Below are 18,297 nucleotides of genomic sequence, written 5' to 3'. Positions count from 1 at the left end.
AATACAGAATATACAGAGAAATAATATAGTGATTAACTTTTCATAATATTCCCTCTCAAGTTGGAGCATAGATGTTAATCATGCCCAACATATTACAAATGTTGTCAATCCTAGCTCCATTCAGAGCTTTTGTGAAAATATCTCTTAACTGCTCTCTAGTTTTGATGTGTCATGTTGAGATGATCTGTTGTTGAATCTTTTCACGAATAAAGTGACAATCAATCTCAATAGGTCCGCTCATGAAACACCGGATTAGAAGCAATATGGAGAGTAGCTTGATTATTACACCACAATTTCGCAGGCAGGGAGGTCTTAAAACCTGTCTCATTTAGTAATTGAAGTATCCACATTACCTCACATACTAATTGTGCCATGGCTCTGTATTTGGATTCAGCACTAGATCAAGAAACTACACTCTGCTTCTTGCTTCTCCAAGACACCAAATTTCCTCCAACAAAAAAGCAATATCCAGTAGTTGACCTCCTGTCAACCTTAGATCCAGCCCAGTCGGCATCTAAAAAACATTCAACATTCAAATGCCCATGATTACCATATAGCAAACCTCTTCCTAGAGCGCCCTTCAGATAACACAAGATTTGTTCCAAGGCTTCTCAATGAGCAACAGTTGGGGAAGACATAAACTGACTTACCACACTAACGGCATAAGCAATGTCGGGACGAGTGACTATAAGGTAGTTCAATTTTCTTACCAATCTCCTGTATCTCTCTGGATCTTCAAACAACTCACTATCCCCTGCTAATAGTTGTAAAGTTAAAGTCATTGGTGCACTACAAAGCTTAGCACCTAATTTTCCTGTCTCTGTCAATAAATCGAGGACATATTTTCTTTGAGACAAGAAAATACCCTTCTTACTTCTCATAACTTCGATACCCAAGAAATATTTTAATAATCTCAAGTCTTTGGTCTGAAACTGGGTTTGGAGGAATGTTTTAAGAGATGAAATACCTGCAGAGTCACTCCCAGTGATGACAATGTCATCCACATAGACTACCAGGAGAATTAGACCAGCCTCAGATTGCCTATAAAATACTGAGTGATCACACTTACTCTTTTGCATACCAAATTCCTATACTGCTTCACTGAATCTCCCAAACCATGCCCTAGGACTTTGTTTCAAGCCATAAAGAGACTTCCGAAGCCTACAAACTTTACCCAACTCCCCCTGAGCAACAAACCCAGGTGGTTGCTCCATATACACCTCCTCCTGAAGATCACCATGAAGGAAAGCATTCTTGATATCCAAGTGATGCAGGGGCCAATCATATTTAGCTGCTAAAGAGATAAACAAGCGAATAGAAGTAAGTTTAGCTACAGGAGAAAAAGTGTCAGAGTAATCAACCCCATATGTCTGAGCATATCCTTTTGCTACAAGACGTGCTTTTAACCTAGCCACAGAACCATCCGGATTTACCTTTACTGTAAATACCCATTTGCAACCAATAGCTTTCTTACCAGTGGGCAAAGGCAACAGTTCCCTTGTACTATTAGCATCTAAAGCCTCCATTTCCTCTTTCATAGGATCACACCAGCCAGGATGAGACAGTGCCTCACCAACAGTATTAGGGATAGGAACAGATTCTAAAGAAGTAACAAAACATCGAGAACAAGAAGACAATTGATTATAAGAAACAAAAGAAGAAATAGGGTAAGTACATGAATGTTTACCTTTACGAAGAGCAATGGGTAAGTCTAGATCAGAATCATGATCAGTATGAGGTACATAATCTCCCAACGAAGTAGCTGGTAGAGGATCTGAGTCAGGAATCTCCAATCTCCTGGAATAAACATGAACAACGGGAGGTCGAGTAGGTCTAGAGACAGAAGGAACAGGTTGTGGGAGAGGACTAGACATTGGTTGGACAGTATATATTAAGAGATCATCCTCCTCCCCCTGACTCTTATACACAGATGATTGAGGAAAAAATGGAGTGGACTAAAAAAATGTGACATCTGCAGAAACAAGATAAAGATTAAGAGTAGGAGAGAAACAACGGTACCCTTTTTGGAGCCGGGAGTACCCAAGGAAGACACATTTGAGAGATTTTGGATCCAATTTAGTAACCTATGGACGAACATCACGCACAAGACAGGTACAACAAAAAATATGGGGTTCAATAGGGAACAAAGATTTTATAGGAAACAAAGCAGTATAAGGAATATCCCCATTAAGGACAAAAGACGGCATACGATTGATAAAAAAATATGCCGTAGAAACTGTATCCGCCCAAAAGTGTTTAAGAACTTTCATCTGAAAAAGAAGAGCATGAATTACCTCAAGAAGATATCAATTTTTTCTTTTGGCCACGCGATTTTGGGATGGGATATCCACACAGGAAGACTGATGAAGAATGCCATTTTGTGTTATATAAGACTGAAATTGTGCTGAAAAGTATTCTTTGGCATTGTCACTTCTTAATATGTGCACAGAAATATTAAATTGAGTTTTGATTTCATTACAAAAGGCACAAAAGATAGAAAATAACTCAGAACGATTCTTCATTAAATATAACCAGGTAACACGAGAGTAATCATCAACAAAAATAACAAAATAACGAAATTCAATTTTAGAAGTAACAGAACAAGGACCCCAAACATCAGAATGAACTAACTCAAAAGGGGATGAAGCTCGTTTATTGACTCTAGACACAGAAGGCAAACGATGATGTTTTGCAAACTGACACGACTCACATTCTAGTACTGATAAAGACTGAAATTGAGGACACAACTTCTTCATGGTAGACAAAGAAGGATGACCCAATCTACAATAAGCTTCAAGAGGTGTTAAGGTACTGGAACAAATAAGCAATCGCAGTACATGATTTTCTAGAATATAGAGACCACCTGACTCGTGTCGTCTACCAATAATTTGCTTCGTCGTAAGATCCTGAAACAAACACTAGTTAGGAAAAAAGGAAACAGAACAATTTAAGGTATGAGTAAGTTTACTAATAGAAAGTAGATTAAAAGAGAATTTTGGTAGACATAAAACAGAAAACAAAGAAATTGACGAAGTCGGGTTCGCAGTTTCAGAACTCATGACACAAGAAGTAGAACCATCAGCTAAAGTAACAGTAAAGGAAGTGAGATTAGACTGAAAAGCAAATAGAAGACTAGAATTACCTGTCATGTGCTCTGTCACACCAGAATCAATAACCCATTTGGATGAGGAAGACACAAGGCATGTAGTGGATTTACCTGACTCAGCAATCGCAGTGACAGGGGAACTGATAGACTTTAGAGATGCTTGATACTAGGAAAATTGTGCAAAATTCTCTGCAGATACCAAAATAGTTTTCTCAGAGGAAGATACTATAAAATTTTCTACTGCCATATTTGTCATCTGTGATCGCTGATTTTTCCTCTGAAGTTGCGGACAATTATATTTTGTATGGCCAGGCTCATGGCAATAATAACAAATGACTCCTCTTGATTCCTGATTAGAACTAGCCTCTCTATTACGTTGATTACTTCTGTTGCCTGTAATTCTTCCTCTACTTCCTCTTCTATTACCCTGTTGTCCATTTGGATTACGGCTAATAAGAGCACTACTGGCAGGCTGTGAAGATTGGGTACTCTCTGTACGAAGGACCCGTGTGAACGTTTCATGCAAAGAGGAAATCTCGATCGAGAGAATCGAGATTTAGCGATCTCATACTCAAGGAAGGCTGCAAGAAAACTCATATGACGAGTTGCTCCGTTGGGCTGTTGAACTTTCACATCAGGATTAAAAGGCAACAATACATTAAGTTCCTCATATACCCGTTTAAAATCCATAAAATAAGCCGTGAGAGACTTATCCTCTTTCTCAGCACTGTAGAATGCCTTACAAATATCATAAATACGGGAGATATTCCCTTTACCAGAATACAAAAAATCTAAGTAATCCATCAATTCCTTAACAAATTCATAGTGATTAATTAACTAATTACCTTACTGTGAATCGAGTTCCGAAGCTGCAAAAACAATTGAGCATCCTCCCTTAGCCAAGTTTGTCGTGTAACATCAGTGGGTGGATCATTAGTAAGGTGATCATCCTTATCAATGTTACGCAAATAGACCCTAACAGTCTTACTCCACTCCAGGTAATTCGAATCATTAAGTTTGTGTTCCGTGATCTTAGTCATCACCGGAATCACATCAGAAATAACATTCTTATTGTCTGCCATTTGTTGAGACAAAGAAAACTAACCGAAACGCTAATCCAAAGTGCTTATAGTAGCAAAATAATCCAAAATCACAAATCAAGCAAATACCGAAATAGGATCTGAGAGCCAAACCTCAGAAGTCCTTTAATGGTGTACTGGATCAGGCAACAGCACACAGTGGTAGAATGAGGGGGTTGAGGCGACGCCGACGATGTTGATCGGGGTCTAAATGGCCGGTCAGTGGCCAAGGTCTCTCCTGAGCTGGGTAGTGAGAACAAATAGTCACCCTAGATTGATGACCTGCTCTAATACCATGTAAAAAGAGATGATTCTCCTTAATTTCAATTAATCTGTACATGGGTATATATATACAATTGATTCATATAATTGTGTTCTACTAATTAGGAAGAAATTCTAAATAGGAATACAGAATACAGAATATACAGAGAAATAATATAGTGATTGACTTTCTATAATAATAACAAATCAATGCATTGACTTATTTGTCTAGACAGTTACAAGTCACCAACCAAGCTGATATTCCTGGAAATGTAAAGCTTATCAATGTATTGGAAGTGAGGCATGGATGTACCTTCTCATTCTCTTTTCTGCAGACTGATCTGAAAGAGCGTTAAAAATAAGGAGTTAAAAGGTATAGAAAAAAATAAATTCAAATTTTAATAGTTAACAGCCTCGGCACGTTTGATCCTCTGTTTTTGTTATTGTTGTCTAATCTAACGGTTATTCAAAAGAACTCAAACGCACGAACATTCAACCATACTCATTCTTGCTTCCTTTGATATATTGTGGTTGTTTCTAGGCTGTTTGCAATATGCAGGGGAATTAGATACAATGTGGGCGGCAAACCTCTATCACAAATTAGAATTGCACGGTTCAAACTAGACAAGTCACTGAAAAGATATCTGCCAATTTCATTTCAGTTACCATGCACAACCCAAACACACCTTTTATGCACAGATCGACTCAAACTCACTAGTTTCACAGAGATTCAGCAAAAGTTGGTCTCTTTAAGGGAGAGCGTACATTGCAGCATAAACGGCTTTCCTGACTGCCCATGTGTGTTATGGTGCACCAACTTGTGAATAAGCTGTTGTAGCTGCGTCCTTTAAAGAGTAGTCACTGAAAGGAACAATTTTCAAAGGATTAGTTTGCACAACCACAGGACTAAATTAGAGTTTGAAATGCTTTTGCAATACTAAATACCCACAATACCTCTAATCAACTTGAGGTAGAATCAATAGGGTCATGGGGAACAAAGGGTAAAAAATGAATTCGAAAGGGGAGAAACATTATTATTATTATTATTATTATTATTATTATTATTATTATTATTATTATTATTATTATTATCAATTTCAATATCAAAATTGTTGACCAAAATGCCTAGAAGGCACAAGCATTTATAGTGGACTTTGTAATTCTACTAGTTTTTGGATTTAGAACCCTAATTAAATACTAATTAGAAATTCTGAACAAAACAAACTTGGAATAAAAATTCAATCCTAACTAGAAAATTATAAATCTAATAGAAATATTAAGGTTCCATTTGTTTTATGAAAAATAACTTGTATATAAAAAATATTTTTCATGAAAAATATTGAAAAATATTTTTCAAAAAAAATATTTTTTATAAAAATATTTTTCATTATTTGATTGTAATATTAAATTAATGATATTTATTTATTTCATATATATATATATATATACATAAAAGTGTGTTCACATTTTAATAAGATTTCTAAAGTTTTGAAAATAAAAAATAAAGTCATTTTCCTTAAAAATAATTTGATTTTCTTTTGATCAGAAAAATATTTTTCGTTGACTAATTTTTCTAAGTATTTCCAAAATACCAGAAAATATAAAAAATATTTTTTAAGAAAATATTTTCTATAAAATAATCAGAGCCTAAATAACAAATTCTAAACCTAAAAATATAAACTTTTTAATTTTACAATGAACATAATTTCTAAATATCCTAAGTTGAATTAAATTCCAATAATACATCATCTTTCCATTGTTGGAGAAAACTTGTCACGAATTTTGTAGTGTTGAAGAATGAGTTAGGAGGACACACAGTTTTATCTTCTTGGGCAACAACAAAAAGTTGAAACGAACAACTCCATTCTCTCCAAAAACATCAGAACATATAAAATCAATCACAATTGCAATTGTGAGACTTTGCAATTCAATGGGAATAAAGGAACTTGAAAAATCTTTCAATTTCCATTGAAATTTCCATGGTTGATCGTCTCCCTTCCTTGGATAGATTTTTCAAGCTTTTCTTTCTCATTCTTATTAGCTTCTTTTTCTAGAACAAGTTTTTCAATATGCATTTAAGCTTCGTAATTTTACAATAAATATAATTTTTAAGTATCCTAAGTTGAATCAATTTCCAATACTACATCCCAACTAAGGTGAGAAATACAAGATTTTGGTGAATTGGCGTTTGTATGCAATGTATGATTTGTGGGCTGATGTATTAGAAGTAAGAGGGAAGAACGTACCCAGTTGCCAGAAACTGCTCAAATAAAGCTCTGATCAGATCAATACCCTGCCTTACTCTGCGTAAATTACGCGAATGACTGCCTGGTGTCCTCACTGTGCCATTTGCAACTTCCAGATCAAGCATATTTTGTAAAGTTTTTTGTCTCTATGATGCTTCCACGGGACTGCGCACCTGAAATGCTTAAAATCATAGAATCAAGTTATGGCATTTTCACTCTGATGAAAGCCTTTTCTGCTCATTTTGTGCAGATTGATTCTAGAAATTGCACAAAGGATATATATGAATTGCTATTTAGAAGAGAAAGAATGAACATTTGAGACATACTCAGACTCGGCGAATTTGAAAGCGAGACCGAGGCAGCTGAAGAGAATAGAAACCAGAGAGCACGAATCACAGAACGGATCCAATCGAAGTTCTCCTCCATTAACATCATTACCTTGATCAATAATGGAATTTAGACGCTTGGTTAGGTCTTCAAAGGCCTCTACAACAGCAGACGGGCGTTTGTACTCTGGGGTTTGATTCAGCAGGCGCTGCTGTCATGGCGGAATCTTGAAGAACGAGTTGTTGTGACGATGAAAGCGGTGGTTCTTGCAGGGCTTGGGTTGAGTTGGAGTTAAAGAAATGCCTCCTCATGATGGAATTGAAATCTGATATGTGGAATGTTGAAAAGGTAAAAGGTAATTAGAATTTGAAAATTGAATGGGAACAATAAAGGGTCTGGTCATGGTGGGGTTTCTCGGCTGCTTCATTTTCCATAACATGTGTGTAAGCGGGGAATTGTGAGATTGATTGGGCTGAATTGGGAAGGTTTCGCTAGAATTGCGGTCTACCGAACGAAAACAACACGTTCTTGATTATTTTGTTCTGCAGCTGGCTTATAATAATTTTGTAGGTACACACATGCATCAACTGAAATGCTTCCAAGGAGGTTTTCCAGCTACTTTCGCGCTCCTCTGAGTGTCATCTGCGAATTCTGGGTTGGAGTTAGCTCAAGGGATCATTCTGGTCTAGGCCCATGATCCATTTGCACTTCAAATTTCAATATGCAGGAGGAGGATAACAAATTCTTATATCACAGATTAACGATAGCATCCCATAATAATTGCACATCAAGAGATCATTCAAGCAGATTGGAATTCTTCATCTGTTACTGTTACTGAAAAATGATCGCATGGTAAGGGGTTTGATTCTACATCATTTTTCACATACTATATATAAATTTATTCATAGTATCAGATTCTGCCTAATTGTATACAAGCTAGCTATGTCACCTTGAACGCGCAAGCACTGATAATAGCTACAAACTTTTGAAATAAACCCAGTAGACTGTGTTAAATCTTGTTCGTAAGCTCCACTACCCCATCATCTTTAGAGTCACTGGCTTCTTTACTGTGCATCTGAATGGGCTTAAAAGTATACATCTTGGCGCAAATCAAGTAGTAAACGAGATTAACGACTTGCATCAATGTGATCAACCAGTAAAAGTACTCCAGTTTCCCCTTGTTCAAATTGTTATCCGGAAGCCAGTTTGATCCATCAGGGCCTGCACTAAACTTGTGCACTAAGGTAACCAGAAGCGTGCTCACATAATTCCCGAATGAAATCGCTGTCCAAAATAGCGCAGTAGCTGTGCTTCTCATGCTTTCAGGTGCTTGATCATATAAGAATTCTAAATGCCCGATAGACATGAAAGCTTCTGCTATCCCATGAAGAGAATATTGTGGCACAAGCCAGAACACTGAGATGGGAATAGTGTGATGAGAATTTAGTAGGCCATTAGCTGCAGCTGCATGTCTTCGCTTGATTTCCACGAAGCCTGCAACTAGAGTGGCTAATATGGATATAACAAATCCAATTCCCATCCTGTGCAAAAAGGTTATGCCGCGATCAAGCCCTGTGAATCTACGGAAAAAAGGAACAAATAAACGATCATAAACGGCTATGGTGGTGAGCATGGAGGTTATGGTAAAGACAGACATGGAAGCGGCAGGGATCTGAAAGGATTTTGTGAGATGCCTGTCCATGGACTTGGCTTGTTGGAGGGAAAATGTGCTTTGCTGGGCGTAAGCTGTGATTAGGAGAATTCCTGCTGCCCATATAGGTCCCATTCTGATTATAGATTTCAATTCTTCTACTCTGTGCACTGTGCTTAGCCTCCATAGATTGGGTGTTTGGCCTGCTTTCAGGTTGTCTTCTTCCGTCACAATGGCTGCCTTGCCAAGAAACCTGCATTTTTATAGCATATTAGCAAAATTAATTAAACTCGGCTTCACGTGCATTAATCATAATCTGTAGTTTTTTTCCATTATGTGTATATGAGGGGAGGGAAGATTTAAATCTGACCCACTTTTTTTTTTTTTTTTTCATTTATACAAAAATCTGGCCCAATTTTTAATGTAATCTCATCTGCATTTATTTATTTGTTTTTTCATGAATTAATTTACTAAACGTTTTTAAGTTTCAATAATAATACCTTTTTTTTTTATAATCAAAATTTTATTAATAATATCCAGTGAAAACTCAGTATAGGAACATCTTCTAACTCAGGCTAGTAGGTCAAACTAAGTACACCCAACTGACGAATTATATTAAATGAAAAAAAATCTAAAAATCAAAATATCAAACCAAAGTTCAATACATATGAAAAAAAAAAACAAAACAAAAAAACCAAGATGATTAAGTCAGAAAAAGAAAGCAAGAACTAAACCACAGAAAACAAAAACAACAGCATAAAAGATTCCCAACCAAGACATGAGCAGCACTCTAAATAATAATACCCATATTATAGATGAAATAGATGTTCTTCAGGGAAAAAAAGGGTTAAATGCCTGTCTAACACCTAACAGCACGGGGCCAAGAAACTACTTCCAAGCATCATTCATAATCCCATGCAAAAATAAAATAGAATTACTGATAAAAGTCAAAGAAATTAATAGAGACATATATATAGCTTCCTTGTTATCTTCTTCATTCTTTTCTCTCCTCTACTTTCTTGAATCTCGATTTCTTCGCTTACTTTCCTTCCCTTTCACTCTATATTTTTAAGACAAGCAATTCTATTTCTAGATACTCACGAGAAACTATATTAGAGTTAAATATTTAATCTCATCAATTTTTTTTATTAAACTTCACTTTTCCTCTAAAATGGGGAAGAAAATATTATTGGGCCCGAGGGAAGATCATCCCTTTATCTACCTCCTTTCAAATGTTTTCATCATTTACGTTCTCTCTTTCAAATTTTTATCTACCCTTTCAAGCATTTGGTAAGGTAAACTTAGCCAACAGGCTGAATTTGATGAAAATGGATTATTCCAATTTAAAATTTAGGAGAATCAGAACTAAAACCGGTTTCGTTAATTTTTTTTTATTTTTTAACCAAAAAAAAAATTAAACCTAAAATCAAATTAAATGGTTTCAGTAAAATTTAAATTCTATTTTAGTCAACTTAATTTTAATGGTTTCAATCCAAGACTGAGCCAGGCTGGTTTTAGTTTTTCAAATATTTCTTTTTTAGTGCATCGTATATTTTTATAGGAAAGAGTATGTTAAGAATCAAGCTTTTAAAGTTCCTGAGGCCGCTGGCACTTCCTTTAGGATTGTGATGTACGTACTACGTAATTAACTCGATTACTACATAAACTACACATATCTTGAATTCTTAATAATCAAAATATTAGGCCTAAAACTCTCAAATGGACAGCGAAAAACATATAATATAAACAGAAGAGGCAAAATACCTTGCTTGGGCACAACTTGGCTCGGCAAATGATTCGTGACTACGTGGTAATATGAATGGCACGATACTTTTAGACAGATATTTCTATTGGTGATGGGTCATGGGTAAGCTGGGATTAGTCTGAAAAGACTGTAGTGCATGCAGTAGTGGGCTTTTGTAGTTTAGCCGAAAAGACACCACTAAATCAAACATTAATATTATGCACAGTGACATTATTTAACTAACCAATTCCACAAGGCCACAACTGATGATGATGATGATGTGGTGGTGTGGTGGTCGTCAAATTATTGACCTCTATCCTCGTAACTTACTCCCTCAAGTGAAAATAACAAAACTAGTAAGTTCTTATAAAGTTGCGTTCCAAAACTTTTTATGTTGATTGAATTCCCCTACCAAAGGTAACCATTTTATGCAGGAGATTAGCACTACTACACTACCACGCTGTCTTATGACACCACATGGGTGCAAGATAAGGACAGCTCTATCCTCTATGCACATGTAACCAAACAATGAAAAAACACAGCTTTATGCAGAAGCGAAAGAGAAAGAGAAAGAGAGCGAGAGAGAGTTGTAATTTACTTCATGTGTTTAGTGTGGAGAAGCCTTCCACCAATGGAAATGGGAGCATCCAGTTCTTCATTCTGGTACAGTAGCTTAGGATCCGAAACCATGGACAACTTCCTCTTCCTAAATGCAGCCACCGACACTTGTAACAAGCGGGTAAATGGACTTCCAGCTGGACGCATGTTCCGGTAAAGTGGGTATCCGATAATAAATGCAATAATTGAGAGAAACATAGCAATGGTTGGGATTCCAAGGCCCAATCCCCATCCAACGTTGTCCTGTACATACACAAGCACTGTCACAGCCAGCAGAACAGACACTCCCATCACAAAATAGTACCAATTGAAGTATCTCCATGTCTTTGTTGATTGCTTAGGATCCGTTTCATCAAACTGGTCAGCCCCGAATGCAACAACACAGGGTCGGATCCCCCCTGACCCTAAAGCTGTCAGAAGGAGAGAAGCATATAGGATTGCTAGTTGTCCTGCGTCTGCTTCTTGGCAAACTTCATCTTCTTTGCACTGGGGTGGTCTTAGGTTTGGAAGTGTGGCTGATAGGGTTAAGCTTGTCATGCCCTGATGTATAATTACAAAATCATACGAAAAGAAATGGTCAATTTCTTGAAAGGAAAAATAATAAAGTACTCAAAAGTTCATAAATCTTTGAGATTGAACTTGTCATTAACTCTCTTGTCATCCTACATAATCTCAAGGGAATCTTCTTAATGCCTTTATTGGAAGGGGAAAGCAAAACTTTATGATGTCGTAAGAATATTCTTGGTAGAGAGAGAGAGAGAGAGAGAGAGAGAGAGAGAGAGAGAAAGGTGTTTACTATTTGGTATATTATGGAAGCAATTGTTATAGTCCAGAACCGGCCGGCGTAGGCATCAGCGAAGAAGGCACCGAGCAGAGGTGTCAAGCTTGCAGTGCCTCCAAAGTTGGTGAGGGTATTCGCTGCTTTAGTTAATGGCATATGAAGTTGGCCTGTTAAGTAGCTAATCATATTGGCATTAAAACCCACCACAGCCAGCTTCTCACAGGCCTCATTTGCTACAGCGAAACAAAAGCATAAGCAAAAATAAGTATCATTATCACCTTACATAAAACAAAAGCAAGAACTTTGCTCTTTTTCGAGAAACCGCAAGATCTTACCAAATACGAAGGGCATTGTAGCCATTCCACCTTTCTGCCTTTTGGCATGGAAACCCTTCTCCTCCATCTTCTCCATTTTCGTTTCTTGGTGTCTAACTGGCCTCCCAGGGACCATATATATAGGCCTGTGTGATCATAAAGTCTTTAAGCCCCACAGCTGGTACGTTTCATGTGTATGGCAAAAGATGAGATCGTGATAATTGACAGAAGCCAATTCTGTAACGCAATTCCATTTTATTTTTCCTCCGTCTCCTATAATAATAATAATAATAATAATAATAATAATAATAATAATAATAATATTTTTGCTTATTAAAAAAAACCAACAAATTTCACTCAACTGTATAAAAAATAAATGAGTTTTGACTAATAATATTGAAATAGTATAAGACTGGATGATTATAAATTTAAATTCTAATTAGAGTTTCAACTAAAAGAAAATAAAACAATATTACAAATAGGAAAAGATCTATAAAGTGATGTGTAAGTGTAACAGGTATGGACAATGAAATTTTGTAACCTTCATCATTAATTTTCTTGGTTTGTATTATTGCAGTGAGTGATACATGATGTGCTTCTGTTTTGGCGATGGCTAGAGGCAGGCACTCGACTTTTCTCCTTAGTGATAACATTCCCATATAATTGCGTCATATATAGTATGGTAAGACAAGGTCGTATCTGGGTTGCCAAGTCCTGAACTGAAGCACCTAACACTGAAAGTTGATGGAATATATGAGTTTCACCAATTAATTTAGGCAAAATTTTCTCATTATATTAGAAAAAAAAAAATTATATTGGCCAATCAAATAACAAATAGATACCCAAACAAGTAAATAACATCTAATGCATTACTTAAAAGAGTGTACATCATTATTCGAATTTCATCATAAAATCCTCTCGTTCAATAGTTAAAAAATATAATTAAAAAATTATTAACTTTTCTTGTTACATTTTGTTGACATAACAATATAGTTTTTATATAGATAGATTTTGCACATTAAAAAATTTATATGTAAAGTGCATAATTTTTATAAAAATTAAATAAAATTATAGAAATACAAGAAGAAAGGAATTAAAAGACAAAATATTGATTGAAAAAATTAAGGAAAACAACCGGATCTTAAAAGGGTATGAGAAACCAAATCTTGTTACTAATTCTTTAATTTTTTTTTTAATTAAGGAATCAATAAAAAGATTTGGAAGAATACTAATCATTCCATAATTAGATCGCCACTTGAAAAAAATAATACAATAAAATCGATGTATGAATAACAGTTTTATTATAATTATTTATTGTGTTAAGTCACACGTGAGTTTCATCGTAATTAATGATTACAATTAAACTATTATATATATAACGGTTACACCGAATAAAATATGGATGCGTTTTCCTCTTTTTCCTTCTTTTAGTCATATTCTAAAATAATCTCAGTCCTACTAGTCCAACTTGTATAGAAGCTACAAATTTTGTATTTATTATAATTCATTATTCCTTGTGGAGAATTCTATAAACGCTATTGCTATGCCACTAGTCCAACTTGTATAGAAGCTACAAATTTTGTATTTATTATAATTCATTATTCCTTATGGAGAATTCTATAAATGCTATTGCTATGCTTTATCAAGTGGGATAAATTTAGGGCATAAAGCTGACAATCTGCTTGTTTAAATGCATTTAATCAAGTTAAAATAATCGCATGACCAAACACGTCCCCTCACTAGAACAATTAATATAAAATCTTAAATATAATATAATATAATAATGCATTACAATTAATACTACAACAAATTTATGTTTTAATTGAAACATGTTGTTAATAAGAATTATTAGTAAGTATATGGTGATGTCTATAAACTCTGTAACCTAAAATTTTTAATAACACTTTTATACTAATTTACGATACTATTATACATGATGTTGTATACATTATTTATTACGTTATATGTTATTTTAATATCAAAATACATCACTTGATATTATTTGTTACTTTAACATCATTTATAAAATGATGTTAAAAAGGTATTGTTAAAAGCTATATTTATTATAGTGTAATAACAAGATATAGTGCATAGATGAATATAATCTGGTGATAAATGTATATATATTGAGATAAATGTTGAAAAATCGAATAAAAGTAAAATAGTGTAAACTTAATAAAAAGAATGAAGACTAAAACTTTTTTTTCAACCTAATGATAAAATAAAGTTTGTTTATTTATTTTTAATTTTATTTAAAATGTTTAATCTTAATAGTTTGATAAATTTGCTAAAAGTTATCACCTTACCTAATGAGAGAACCTTAAAAATTGACCTATGGCACATTTTTTTATTTTTTATTTTTATATTTTTATATAAAAATTAATTTATCATATTAAATATTATCTCTTATTTAAATATTTTTAAATTTCAATAACAAAAATTTTATCTTAAATATAAAAATAAGAATTATTTAAAATTCTATTTATTACAATTTTTAAAAATTTTAAATTCTTAAGCTTGCAATTTCAGATATTATAAAACTTCACTTATCATATTATATGTCTAAAATTAATCATTTTTTATTAATTTTTTGATTAAAATAAAAAATATGAATTATTTTATAAAAATTACATTAATATATATAAACCTTTATTTATAAAATTTAAAATAAAATTTTAAAAATATTTTTTATATTTAAAGCATGAGAATTTTAATAGTGATATTTTAAAAATCGTCACATTGCATATGTATTTTTTTTACTTTGTTTATTATTTTATTAGTATATGTCAATTAGTTTTTTTAAAAAAAATCTATTTATCAATTTATTTATTATCATATGAAATAAAATTATAATTAATTGAAAATTTTATTATTAACATAATTTTATTATAATTATAAAAATATAAAATATAAAAATATATATTACTTTATATTATTACAATAAAATAATAAATAATTTATGCAATAAGCGAGCAAAACGACTACTTTTATTGTAAAACTCATGACATTAAATGGTGATAAAATTTTGTAATGATAAGAAGACAATAAAATTTTGTTCAAACGATTAAAAATTTTAATACATTGTTTATATTATAAAATCTCAACAATAATAAATTTTAATTAATTATAATTTTATTTCAAATTTAACAAATAAATAAGTTGATTAATAGATTTTTTTATTACTCTTTAAATTATTTGACATATACTAATAAAAGGATAAATAAAATAGAAAAAAAAATACGTGAGTCACTTTAGCAATTTTGAAAATATCATTATTAAAATTCTTATATTTTAAATATAAGAAATATTTTTTAAAATATATATTTAAATTTTCTAAATAATTTTTTATTGAATATATATATATAATTTTTTAAAAAGTAATTCATGCTTCTTTTAATGTAATTAAAAATTTAATTAAAAAAAAATAATTGTAGGGATAGTTTTATAATGTTGAAAATGTAAACTTAAGAAAATACTAAATTTCTTAAAAATATATATTAAAAATAATTTTAAATTTTAATACTTGAAATAGGATTTAAAATATTTAGATTTAGATAAAATTAATATTTAATATGATAACCTAATTTTTATAGATAAATTTAGAAACAAAGATGATAAAAAAAGGTATTACATGACAATTTTTTAAATATACTCATTAGTTTATGTGGCACACTCTCATAAATTTTTTTAAGATTTAGTTTTAGTGTGTATATATATATATATATATATAACTCATTAGGTTTTTAAAAAAATAGTGAAAAAATTTAAAATTTCAATGTTACCAGAAGATATACCAAAAAGTAAATTTAAACTTCTTGTGATAAACAAATAGAAAATAAAGGAATAATATTTTTTAATTTAATTCCAAATTTATGATTTTTTATAAAGATGGAGAATAAAAAAAAAAAAGAAAATAGGAGAAAAAAGGTGATGGAGAGGGGGCAAAAAGAGAAAGTGGAAGAGATTAAACTATAATTAATATTTTATAATATTAATTAAATAAATTAATGTAATTTTTAATTATATTCATTTATGAAAAAAAAATACTTTTAGATAATAAAAAATTTTAAGATAATTTTTTTAAAAGAGTCGTTTCATTCTGTAGAATAAAAATTAGCAGATTTGTTAAGGGTTGTGGCCTTGCCTTTAGCTCGGTGAGCATGGGTGATTTGGTTTGATTTGAAAATTTTAAAAATTAAAATTTATAATATATCATATTAAATTTAAGAAAAATTAAATTATATTGAATTAAAATTATCTGATTTATCAATTTAAGTTTTATTCAATGCTTTTTTTCTAAGACTTATTTTAAACTCATTTTAAATTTAATTTTAATTATTTTTAACTCAAATTTTATTTTAATAACAATTAATTAAAAATAAGTTACCCATTTAATAGAATTAAATTAAAAAATTAAATTTTTTAAAATTAAAAATTAATTATATTAAAATTTTAAATTAAATCGATTGGATTAATTTTTTTAATTTAAATTTCATTTTTAAAAAACCTTAGATAGCTACACCGATATCATCTTTTAACATGATCTTTTTCGTATAGCATGTTCTAGACCGTGCTATACAATGCAACGCGTTTTGCTTTTCTTGGCTTTTGCCTGCCTTTTATATATGTGAACGTAAAATTAAGTATTTTTTTTAAATTTATTTTTTTATTTCCTTTTCATCATTCTTTAATTAAGTAGAAATCATTTTTCTTCCAAAAAAAAAAAAAATTATTATATATTTATATTGTCTATTGTTAATGATTTATTAAATTGAATTAAAAAATCTTGGAATTATAGAGTAGAAAATTATTAAATTGAATTATATTTATCTCTTAATCAAAAACCACCAATTGAATTCATTTTGTAAGTATAATTGTTTACAATTAATATTTATTGAATTTTTACACCTTCATTTGAATTATAACAAATAAATTAAAATTTATTAAGGTTTAATGAAAAGACTGATGATGCCAATTTGAAAAGAATTAAAAAAACGATTATACTTAATTTAGAAAATTTTGTAAAGGTTTTGGGGCTCCGCCCCTAATGATTGACTTATTTATTTAAAAATCCAAAAGGGATTAGGTAAACTTTGTGAAGAACCAAAATTATAAACTCAAAGGTTGATTATAATTTAACTTTTCAACAATAGTGGGCTAATAAATTTTAAATTGATCGTTTCCCATTATAAAATTAAAGGTTGAAAATTCAATAATAAGAAACAGTTACTGTCATCATTACTGATAAACAACTATTATCGCTGGTTCACCCTTTCCATAATTTCCTTTGCTGCGCAATCGTTCTCTAAGATTGCCAATTAGCAATATTGTGATCATCCGGACTCATGTTTATAAAATGATTAGCTGATTTGAGCTTAATTTGCACCACCATACCAGTTCTAATTTTTTTTTTTAAGGAAATTTTACAATTGGTCCCTAAATTTTACTTTATATTATATTTTATTCTTAAAATTTTGAAAAAAAATTAATTATTTAATATGTAAATTTTATACTATATTATACTTTTTATTCCTTAGATTTTTAAAAATTAATTATTTAATTATTAAATTTTACATTATATCATATTTTAATTTTTATAGTTTTAATATATAGAATAATTTAATTTTTTTATCAATTTAATAAAATTATTATAAATATTAAAATTATAAGAATTAAATTATTTTATATATTAAAATTAAAAAAAATAATTTATTTCGTAAAAATTAAAGAATTAAAATATAATATAATATAAAATTTAAAAACTAAATAATTAATTTTTTAAATTAAGATACTAAAAAGCAACATATGAAATTATAGATATATATTTTTTTTCTTTGTTAGAGCTAGTTCTACCTCTTATAAGTTACTGCTGGCGTCATCAACTCATCACGCCCCGCTCTCTTTCTTTTGGAGTTCCCATTATGGTATGTCTCAAATTTCTATAATTTGTATAACTTCCGATCATGGGGGCAAATTATAGCTCAATGATTATAAATTTAAATTTTTATGAGTAAAATATTGAGTTGTAAAAAAAAAAAAAAAAAAGCATATATGGCAGCAGAGCTATCTTTTTTACATTGAAGAGGCCACAAGATCAATATTAATACTATAAAATAAAAAATAATTAAATATAAATTTAATTTATCACATTTATCAAAAATAAATTATTA

General features: G+C 31.2%; 1 protein-coding gene across 1 annotated transcript; it reads right to left on the bottom strand.

Annotated features, from left to right (window-relative positions):
* Nucleotides 1-7,814: 7,814 nt before the first annotated feature.
* LOC110641551 (protein NRT1/ PTR FAMILY 3.1) lies at nucleotides 7,815-12,287 on the bottom strand. Its single transcript, XM_021793334.2, has 4 exons — nucleotides 12,149-12,287; nucleotides 11,829-12,046; nucleotides 11,013-11,572; nucleotides 7,815-8,923 (listed from the first exon to the last, which is right to left on the bottom strand). The coding sequence occupies exons 1-4, from the start codon at nucleotides 12,261-12,263 to the stop codon at nucleotides 8,029-8,031; spliced, it is 1,788 nt and encodes a 595-aa protein (XP_021649026.2). The 5' UTR covers nucleotides 12,264-12,287; the 3' UTR covers nucleotides 7,815-8,028.
* Between the last annotated feature and the right edge of the window lie 6,010 nt (nucleotides 12,288-18,297).

The sequence above is a fragment of the Hevea brasiliensis genome, chromosome 13, assembly GCF_030052815.1.
Source record: "Hevea brasiliensis isolate MT/VB/25A 57/8 chromosome 13, ASM3005281v1, whole genome shotgun sequence".
NCBI lineage: Eukaryota > Viridiplantae > Streptophyta > Magnoliopsida > Malpighiales > Euphorbiaceae > Hevea > Hevea brasiliensis.
Note: the sequence above shows the minus strand (reverse complement) of the source record. Positions and strands in the feature narration are given on the sequence as shown.

What these genes read in the sequence shown, in the direction of transcription:
- LOC110641551 (XM_021793334.2), bottom strand. Translation starts at nt 12,263, where the DNA reads ATGGTCCCTGGGAGGCCAGTTAGACACCAAGAAACGAAAATGGAGAAG. An exon ending in TACAATGCCCTTCGTATTTG is followed by an intron (nt 12,047 to 12,148) that starts GTAAGATCTTGC and finishes GTTTCGCTGTAG; the next exon opens with CAAATGAGGCCTGTGAGAAG. An exon ending in CTCCACACTAAACACATGAA is followed by an intron (nt 8,924 to 11,012) that starts GTAAATTACAAC and finishes ATAAAAATGCAG; the next exon opens with GTTTCTTGGCAAGGCAGCCA.